The sequence below is a fragment of the Triplophysa dalaica genome, chromosome 6, assembly GCF_015846415.1.
Source record: "Triplophysa dalaica isolate WHDGS20190420 chromosome 6, ASM1584641v1, whole genome shotgun sequence".
Taxonomy (NCBI): Eukaryota; Metazoa; Chordata; class Actinopteri; order Cypriniformes; family Nemacheilidae; genus Triplophysa; species Triplophysa dalaica.
The window spans coordinates 25,066,393-25,076,558 of NC_079547.1; the positions used below are offsets into that span (position 1 = coordinate 25,066,393).

Sequence of the window (10,166 nt, forward strand, 5' to 3'; positions counted from 1 at the left end):
CAGGGGGACGGTGGATGTAGAGGAGGTGGGCGGGGGGACGGTGGATGGAGAGGAGGTGGGCGGGGGGACAGGGGATGGAGAGGAGGTGGACGGGGGGACAGGGGATGGAGAGGAGGTGGACGGGGGGATAGTGGATGGAGAGGGGATGGTCGTGGAGGAGGACGAGGCAGAGGAGGGGGGCGACGGGATGGGAGCAGATCACAAATGGGAGGAGAAGACAGTGGAACAGCGAAATGGGGCACAGAAGCTGAGCAGGGAGGGCGAAGTAGAAGTTGTAGTGGACGAGGCAGAGGAGACAGAAGAGAACATATTTCGGGCCAAAAACTGTTCCCATATCTTTTCCAAGACCCTCTGAACGCTCCAGACAGGAGTAACCAACACGCCAGTGGTAGAACATCTGAACCTAGAGGTAGAGGTGGGCATGAGAGAGGAAGAGATGGCGCCCCTGAGGTACGCAGAATAGGGTTCAAAACATTTGAAGGGCTGTTGGATAAAGAACCTTCTGAGGTGGCCATCTCTCTTTCATCTAGTTTGGGACTCAAGAATCTGCTCGACGACAGGACGATGAGCAACAAATTGATTCAGGTAGTCTGTGAGGTTCTCTGCAAAGCTTTTCAGGCTAGAAATGACCGCAAGATCGTGCTGCATTTAGCCAACATGGTTAAGAGCTCTGCATTTTTCCGTAACATCCTTCCGTACTATGTGACCGGAATAATGTCTGAAAACATTCCAGCTCGCAGGCAGGAGTATCCCCAGCATTTGAGCAACATCATCAGTCTCCTCACCGATGTTCTCAACATGTTCCCATATAGCTCTGTCCAATCGGTCTCCATGTTGGTGAATCTTCTGAAACCAGCCGTCAATCAGTTACGTGCCTCTGGCGTAGATATTCCCAACAGCATTGACGAAGGCTTGGACAGGGTCCAAGGTTTGGTGGACCACCTTCAGGAGAAGTCAAGAGAGGGAACCTTACGGTCAGATAAGTACTCTTTTCTAGCAGCCAATGAGGACGCTCCACCTGGAGAGGAAGACTATAAGACCATGAGCATCTATCCAACCCTTGAAGAGTTCCACCTAGACCACAATCCTTTCCTGAGGCCCAACATAATAACTCAGAGGTTCCCTAGCGCTCGCATCTATCTTGACACACATTTCCGTCTTCTCCGTGAAGATTTTGTGAGGCCGCTGCGGGAGGGAATTCGGGATCTTCTGAGAAGCCAGCGTGATGAGAACATTGGTGGTGCACCACTGAAGAACAAGCGTTTTGATGACATCAGAATCTACAAAGACACACGAATGGTTGTGCCACTCTGCACGTCAACAGGCATCGCCTACACAGTGCAGTTTGACCCACGACCTCTTCAGGTAAGACTGCATTGCTATGGTTCTGTGGTGTCTTCTTGAAATTGTTGACTTCAAAGGTCTTGGATTCCAATTATTGTTCCTTGTTTTGTTGTACAGTAATTCTTATCTTCCCTTACAGTTTGTCCGGTGGGAAAATTCGAAACGGCTGCTTTATGGATCCCTTGTCTGTCTCTCCATGGACAACTTTGAAACTTTCCTTTTTGCTGTTGTGAACAATCGGGATCCTAAACTACTGAAGGAGGGAAGGGTGGATATCTGTTTTACCTCCGACAGCAGACCCAGTCTGGCCAGGGTTGAGCCCTCACACTCTTTTCTGATGGTGGAGACCACCGCTTATTTTGAGGCCTACCGATATGTCCTTGAAGGTCTCCAGGAGCAAAATGAGAATGAGCTTCCCTTTCAAAGGTACACCTCAATACATCTCTATATGAGTGATGTGATTCAATGTGTGCTTGATGTTTGTCGCACAAATGTGCAAGATAGGTACAAGTCAAGGGTTTAAACTTTAGGTTTGTTTAAAGTTGGACTAATGTATGATGCTTACTGGGCTCCACTGATGACTGTACTGTATATTTTAGGAACGGTGGTTTTAAAGTAATAGATTAGAGTAGTTATATACCTATGTTTGTCATCTCAGGTACATAGTGGAATGCAGTACAGAGGTTTATCCGCCAGCTTACCTTCGGATTGAGGGAAGGAAGTACGATCTGTCTAACATTGTGGGTGAAGGACAGGATAAGATCGCCCCCTTCAACCCTCTTATCCCAGAGGCCTGGCCTGATGAGCGGAAAATGGGTCTTGATGAAAGTCAGCTTCGAGCACTAAATCTAGCCCTTACCCATGAACTAACAATTATTCAGGGACCACCAGGCACAGGTAAGACGGAGAGTCTGTTGCGTAAGCATTTGTGGAAAGAACAACATAATACAGTTACCTATAGTACGGTCAAGTCACCCCGTTAAATGGATCCTGTCTACTGTAGATCGCAAAAAGATTGAATCTATAGTTTAATCTCTATTGTAAATCATGGTGTCAATAAAAGTGCAATGGAAGATATTCTGTTTGTTTTCTACTTTAAAGGGAAGACATATGTTGGACTGAAGATTGCTCGGGCTTTATTAGACAACCATCAAGCCTGGTCAAGTGGACGGCCGATGCTGGTGGTCTGCTATACCAATCACGCTCTGGACCAGTTTCTTGAAGGTACAGCACAAACTTCGGTGCTTTTTGCAATATTTCACTTGCTTTTTTAATCTGTTGGCCATATTAAAACAGAATAATGAATGCCCGATGAAATCCACAGCTTCTTGCTCTCTATCGCCCTCTCTGTTTCAAATATAAGTTTGCAGGTTACTTGATGTACTTTACATGTGATGATGTCAAACAGACATTTCCTGTACACCAGACCATTCCGCTTAATGTAAATACAGCATTATTATAAGATAAGATCATTTTGATCTGTAATCAGAGAAATGTTAGAAAGAATTCACATTAACTTCCCCATATGCTTTAAAATGAGCATAAATAAATTGTTTATCTTGTAAATTCAGACACTGACCCTGATTGATGTGCTCAATGAGCCTGTCTTAGTTTTATGTTACCAAACGATCAAATCGTTTTACAAAATCACAATATACACTCTGCCACTAATACCCGTATTTTTCAATCTGTTATCTATAAACTGACATGTTCATTATTTTTGTCCCAGGCATTCATGGCTTTTTAAAAGAGGGCATTGTAAGAGTTGGAGGTCGGAGTAACAGTGAGGTTCTGAAGCCTTTCGCTTTGAGGGAACTCACCAGAGCCGCAAACTTCCGCAAAAATTTGCCGTCCCACCTTAGGAGAGCCCACCACGAGGTCAGCCCTCTATAAATCACACGACTCCTCTAAAATTGATAGTTTTCTATATTTTCGTTACCTTTTGTAATCTACGTTGTAAAAAAGGAATTGACTCTTTTTCACAATCTAGTTTATTTCTGTTTTATGATGTAGTAGTTGTATTGAAAGATGAATAGTTATATTAAGGTCTGTTTGTATTATATAATAATTTTACTAACTTGTTTTGTCCTCAGATCTATACTCAGATGAAGGATGCAGAGGGGCTCTTAAAGCGACAGTCCGCCCAGCTGAAATGTATCTTGAGTGGGGTCCTGAAAGAAGATTTTCTGATGAAGTACATCTCAGCTCTTCATTGGGAAACTCTGTCTCTACAGCCGGTCAGTCTAGTGTCAATTCACTACTGCCCAGAATGTTCTTGTATATTTTGGTCGTTCTGTATTCTCTGATGTTAAAAAGAAAAGACTTTCATTGTGAAGTGCATTTCTTTAACATACATTTACATTTAGTCATTTAGCAGACACTTATCCAAAGCAACTTACAGATGAGGTAAACAGTGTAAGCAATTGGAACAATATTAGGACAACAAAAAGCATAAGTGGAATCAAAAACTAGTCTCATATAGCCTACCACAGTAAATAGAGCTAAGCTGTAAACAATTTTTTTCTGAAAGAGTAGAAAAGAGCTCCGTCAGGTGTTTACAGAAGAGATGCGTTTTCAGACGATTCTTAAAGATTCTTATGGACTGTTGTTTATTTAAACAATTTAAATGATAAAGTAAAGTCCTTTAACGCTTTTCTATGCTTGTGCTGTAGACATGGGATGGGTTTCAGAGGAAGAAGTCTTCATTCATAACAGAATGGCTGGGCCTCGGATTCTCGATGTTCCAACCGAGACCACAGCGAGCTGGTGGGGCGGGTAAGACCATAATGACCACAACAAAACCAATCTCTCTGTTTACATGATTAAAACTGTGTAGTGTGTGTATGTCTAAACTGGATATAAGTTTACGTTGAGTTATAAATTGTGTGAAATCTCTCTCTCAGAGGCAGCAGATTCAGATGAAGCGCAAGAGGAGGAGGAACTTTTAGAGATTGACGAACAGGCCGATCTGATCCAGGCTGAGAGAATCCTGGTGGATGCCGAGCACCGGGAAGGAAATGGACCTAAGAATCAGAGGAAAGAAGATTCCGAGGTTGATGCTATGGCTGAACTCATGTTGTCCATGAGCGTCAATGATACAGAGCACATTGAGACTGCAGCTGATGATGAGGGTTTCCAGGTATTGGTCTTTTAATAGTATGCACTTGTGGTTTATTGGTTGGTGCATGTGTTCTTGTATTTTAACCTGGTGATGTCATCTAAGTTATGTGAGTTAAAGGGATAGTTTACCCAAAATAGAAAATTCTGTAATTATTTACTCGCCCTCAGATTGTCCCATATCTGAATAAATGTATTTGTTCTGCTAAACACAAAGGAAGATATTTGGAAGAATGTCAGACACAAAACAGATCTCATCCCCGATTGACTCCTATAGTATTTATTTACTATGGCAAAATATTGGGGATGAGAGGTAATGATGACAGAATTTTAATTTTGGGGTGAACTAGCCCTTTTATGCTGCAATTGATAAACTTTTATTGGTTAAAGATGTGTGTTGTAATCCTGTTAATGTGTGTACTTGTAGTTTCAAAAACACCAGAAGAAGAAAATGAAGCAAACGGTCAAACATGAACTGATGAAGTCTTCAGTTATGAGTGAGGGAGAGGAGAAGAATGAAACCAATGTGTGGAACTTCTGTCTGAAAGACCGATGGAGATTGTATCGGTAATAGACTCATAAACACACACACACACATTGTAGCGCAGACACACTTCATCCACTAGAGGGGAGTATACAACCACTGATTCCTCACTGGATCTTCACTCAGCAGGTGACATCTTAATCTGTAGAAAAAAATGAATTTATTTATGGGTTTTAGAATATACTACAAAAAACTAAATTGTTCCAATCTGAATTTTTTTAATTGTATTTATTGTCTAGTTATGGTTATTATGGTTTTAATTAGTCTGACAGGTGTCCAATAAAAGCCATCTACAGTGTATCAGATTCCAACTCTCATCTCTTCTCCTTTAGTCTCTGGGTTTTGCGCTATCGCATTGACCTCCGTACCAAGGCTCTCCAAGCCGAGCAGACGTATCAGGAGGCAGCCGAGCGGCTCAATGAAATTCGCCTTCGTGAGGACCTTTGCGTCCTTCAGGAGGCTCGGGTCATCGGCATGACGACCACAGGAGCAGCTAAATACAGACAAGCTCTGCAGGAGCTGAAACCACGACTGGTGGTGGTGGAGGAGGCTGCGGAGGTGATGGAGGCTCATACCATCACCACGCTCAGTTCAACCTGTCAGCATCTCATACTGATCGGAGATCACCAACAGGTAATCAGAGGAATGGAAATCTGTAGAAAATCAGGGCCACCAGTTTTTTGGCCCCGCTAAATGCTTTTGACAGTTCTGCACATCAACAATCACACACTGCAGTTTTAAGGATTTATCAACAATTATTTAGTTAAACTTGCAGTATGGTGCTCGTGTGTCTCACCAGACATCTTTTTGCATTTATTTCTGCATAGCTGAGACCTAGTGCGACTGTGTACGATCTTGCCAGGAACTTCAATTTAGAGGTGTCTATGTTTGAGAGGCTGATCAAAGTGGGTTTCCCATTCGAGCGTCTCAACTACCAGGTTAGTTTATGTACCCTAATCACATCATCCGTTGAACTTTATCACAAAAAATTGCTTATTTTCTATCCTCCGGGTGTGTTTTCCTAGCATCGCATGAGGCCGAGCATCGCCAGACTTTTGACCCCTCACATCTACTCCGAACTGGAAAATCACCCCTCTGTCCTGGAGTATGACAACATTAAGGTAAGGAACTTAAAATTTATTGACTAGATGGTGTAGATCGGTACACAAAATTTACGGTTCAGTACTTACCTGGGTTTTATTTAAAATGCAGGCTTGGTTTAAATAAAGCATGACATAAAGAAAAAGAAAATAATACATAGAACTTGTCCAATAAATAAAACAATTCTTTGCCAAAATATTGTTAAATGACATCATTTGTATGCTTCAGTACAAATACATGTAAAGTTACAGCCCTACTATTTACACACACTGAACATTGAAATGACCTGCATGTGTGAAGTCATTTGTTGCTTCTCGAAACTGACAACATGTGATCTGCAGGGGATCATGACGAACCTCTTCTTTGTGGATCATCGTCATCTTGAAGAGGAGATCAAAGATGGCCGAAGCCACCAGAACCCTCACGAGGCTCAATTTGTGGTCGCCCTTTGCCGGTATTTGCTGTGTCAAGAATACAAGCCCTCACAGATCACCATTCTTACCACATACACCGGGCAGCTCTACTGCCTGAGAAGGTACATGACCGCTCTTCAGTTTTCTGGCGTCAAGGTCCACGTAGTCGACAAATATCAAGGGGAAGAGAATGACATTGTCATATTGTCCCTCGTTCGCAGCAACCTCGAAAAGAGGGTCGGTTTCCTGAGCATTCCAAATCGCGTTTGTGTGGCACTCTCTCGTGCAAAGATGGCTCTCTATTGTATTGGGAACATGGACATGCTGGGGTCGGTTCCGCTGTGGAGCAACATCCTTCACACTCTGAGAGAGAGTGGTCAAGTGGGTCGTGCTTTAACACTGAGTTGTCTTAACCATCCAGATAAACAAGCCCAAGTTGCCTGTGCCGAAGATTTCAAGAGTGCCCCTGAGGGTGGCTGCGATCAGCCCTGCCAGTATCGTCTGGACTGTGGCCACGTGTGCACACGTATGTGCCACCCTTATGACGCTGAGCATAAGAAGTACCAGTGCAACAAGAACTGCACAAAGGTGCTGTGTGAACTCGGACACCCATGTCCACTCCGCTGTTATCAGGACTGCGGCAAATGTCAGGTACCCATAGAAAAGATGATACCATCTTGTCTGCACATGCAGAAAGTGCCCTGCCACAAAGAACCTATGACCTTTGTGTGTCAAGAGCCGTGCCAAAAGACCCTGACATGCGGTCACCCCTGCAAAGCAAAGTGCGGGGAATCTTGCACAACTCGGTGCACGGTGAAAGTTCCCGTGGAGCAGAAATGTGGCCACACCCAGAATGAGCAATGCTCAATTTCCAGAGATCCCAATAGGGTGCCACGGTGCAAAACTAAATGTGGCACTACCCTGAAATGTGGGCATCCCTGCCCAGGGCTTTGCCATGAATGTTATCAAGGTCGCTTACACAAAGGTTGTGCATATAAATGCCAACGTATCATCGTTTGTTCTCACGAGTGTAAGGAGCCCTGCGTAAGAGATTGTCCACCCTGTTCCTTTCCATGCGAGAACCGCTGTGTCCACAGCATTTGCAAGAAGCCTTGCGGTGTCCCTTGTACCCCATGCAAAGAACCCTGTGCATGGCAGTGCCCACACCACTGCTGTACCAAGCTGTGTCATGAACCATGTGACCGACCCCCTTGCTCTGTTCCCTGTAACAAAACCTTGCCCTGTGGACATGGATGCATTGGTCTGTGTGGAGACCTTTGTCCTGACAAGTGTCGCGTTTGCCATGCAGATGAAGTTACGGAAATCTTCTTTGGCACGGAGGACGAACCGGATGCATGTTTCATTCAACTTGAAGACTGCAATCATCTGTTTGAGTCTGAAGGAATGGACCGTTACATAAATCTTGACGAAGACCAAGAGGCTAACCTGGATCAAAGGGCCATCAAGCTTAAGAATTGTCCTAGGTGTCGTACTCCAATCCGTAGAAACCTGAGGTATGGCACTCACATCAACCGTAGCCTGGCAGCCATTGAGATGGTCAAGGAGAAGATAAACGGTGTCCCAGCGCTTATCAGGCAACAACAGGATGACCTCAGCTTGGAACTGGCTGGAAAGACTCATCTGATACAGTACCTTCCTGAAGAGTATGCCATGGTTAGACAATGGCTTGACACGACTGACCTTTCACTCCAGCGCCTGTGGGAACTTGAGAACTTGATGACCTTCCTTGAGAAGTTTGCAAAGCTGGTAAAGATGCAGAAAGAATGTTCATTGCCAGACAACAGCGACATGTTCTCAAGGAGAATTGGCGAGTGCTTGAAATTTCTTCTGCATCCAAACCAAAGGTTTTCAAACCAGCAGGTTTCCGATCTTGAACGTGAGTTTAGGAGACTCTCCCATCTGGCTGAGCTCAATGCCCGTTGTCAGATGTCTCAGTTCAAGGATCTGGGAGTTGGGCTCAACAAAGAGATCAGACAGTTACGAGAGATCCTGGAGGACATGCTGCCCTTCTCTGAGGGTCTAGAACTTACAGTGAAGATGATGTTTGTAGAGATCGACCCCAGACTACCACGAAGTGGTCTAGGCATCACAGATGATGAGAGATTGATGATTGTCAAAGCCATTGGTTTGAATAAAGGCAACTGGTACAAATGTCCCAACGGTCACGTGTATGCCATTGGTGACTGTGGAGGCGCTATGGAACAAAGCACATGTCCAGAATGTAAGGTCACTATTGGAGGAGCTAATCATAGTTTGGCTCAAGGAAATGCTCTTGCGTCTGAGATGGATGGAGCTGACTATGCGGCCTGGTCAGACACTGCCAACATGGCAAATTTTGACCTACAAAATCTCATGTGATTGTTTTCTCTGCAGGTGTGATCTGATTGTGCTTATTGTTTTAACCAAAAATCATGAAATGTTGTTTTAATCCGGTATGGAGACAGTTTCCTTTTGTCCAGGACATGCTGTAAATGAAATGTTAGAAAAATGACAGGTATTTTGGCAAGTAAGTGGATTTTTTTCGTCAACAATGCTTGTTTTTACTCATGGTAAGCACTTAGCAGTAGCACTTTCCAATCATTATTTTTCAGGCTGCGGTTTTTAAAGTTGTGATTGTGATCATTCAGAGCACATGTATAATCAAGTACGGAGAGCACTTTCCCTTTTCTGCTGAGCATGCCTTAAATTAAATGTTAGAAAAATGCCAAGAGCATTTGATTTACTGGAGGTTAGCGCTGGGCTATGATGAGAAATTCATGAATTTTAAAGCTGTTGTTAATGTTGTCATTGTGATAATATAAAGCACATGTTTTTGTTGTTAGAGGAACATATTGCCTTCTATTAAATGAACTCGGTTAAACAGATCTATTTTAATGCTTATTCCATTAAAGCATGCTGAAATACACAATATAGCAACTGATATGATGTTGAACACCTATTCACATGGTACTGTCTATATAACTGTAAGCACTTAGAGACTAACTATTGACTTACTGTACTAACAAATAAAGAATACTATATATTTTTGTCCTAAAATTTTCCAATTTCTAAAAGCAATAAAGGGATAGGTCACGCAAAAAAGAAAAATATTTGATCATTCACTCATGTCATTCCACGCCTGTGAGACTTTCATTCTTTTGAAGAACACAAAAGATATTTTGAAGGATGTCGATAAACCAACAACATTGACCTCCATTGACCTGCATTGTGTTAACACAAAACCAATAAGAAGTTTCTCAAAATATCTTCTCTTGCGAAGAATGGTCATATTTCAACAACACAAGAAAATTACAAGATTTTTATTTTTGGGTGAACTATCCCTTTAAGAACTTATGGTCATGTTGTATTGTGAACACATCGATGGCTTAAAGGGTTGTAAGCAGGCCTTAACCATCAGTGTATTTACAATACTGCTAAACTTTTGTGCCTTATGGCTTACTGTTTTTATATATACAACTACTTTAACCTTTTATATTTGTACTATTGCCTCTCTACCATTAGGGGGCAGGAGTGTACTGTTTAACAACACGCTCTGTGCTGGAGATCAACTCTGAAGCTCTCAATATACTGTACGTCTGGGCTTCCAATAAGAACGTCTGTAGTTTTGCACTCTAAGAAGAGTCACA

At 43.0% G+C, this 10,166-nt stretch overlaps 1 protein-coding gene across 1 annotated transcript; it reads left to right on the forward strand.

Annotated features, from left to right (window-relative positions):
* Window positions 1–78: 78 nt before the first annotated feature.
* znfx1 (zinc finger, NFX1-type containing 1) lies at window positions 79–9,562 on the forward strand (the record flags this gene model as incomplete). The annotated part of the gene is made up of 13 exons (XM_056751053.1): window positions 79–1,365; window positions 1,484–1,770; window positions 2,003–2,241; window positions 2,446–2,568; window positions 3,074–3,222; window positions 3,438–3,581; window positions 4,017–4,119; window positions 4,248–4,483; window positions 4,889–5,028; window positions 5,338–5,638; window positions 5,833–5,943; window positions 6,031–6,126; window positions 6,448–9,562. Coding segments are annotated over 13 exons (5,667 nt in total), but the record flags the coding sequence as incomplete, so codon positions are not given.
* Between the last annotated feature and the right edge of the window lie 604 nt (window positions 9,563–10,166).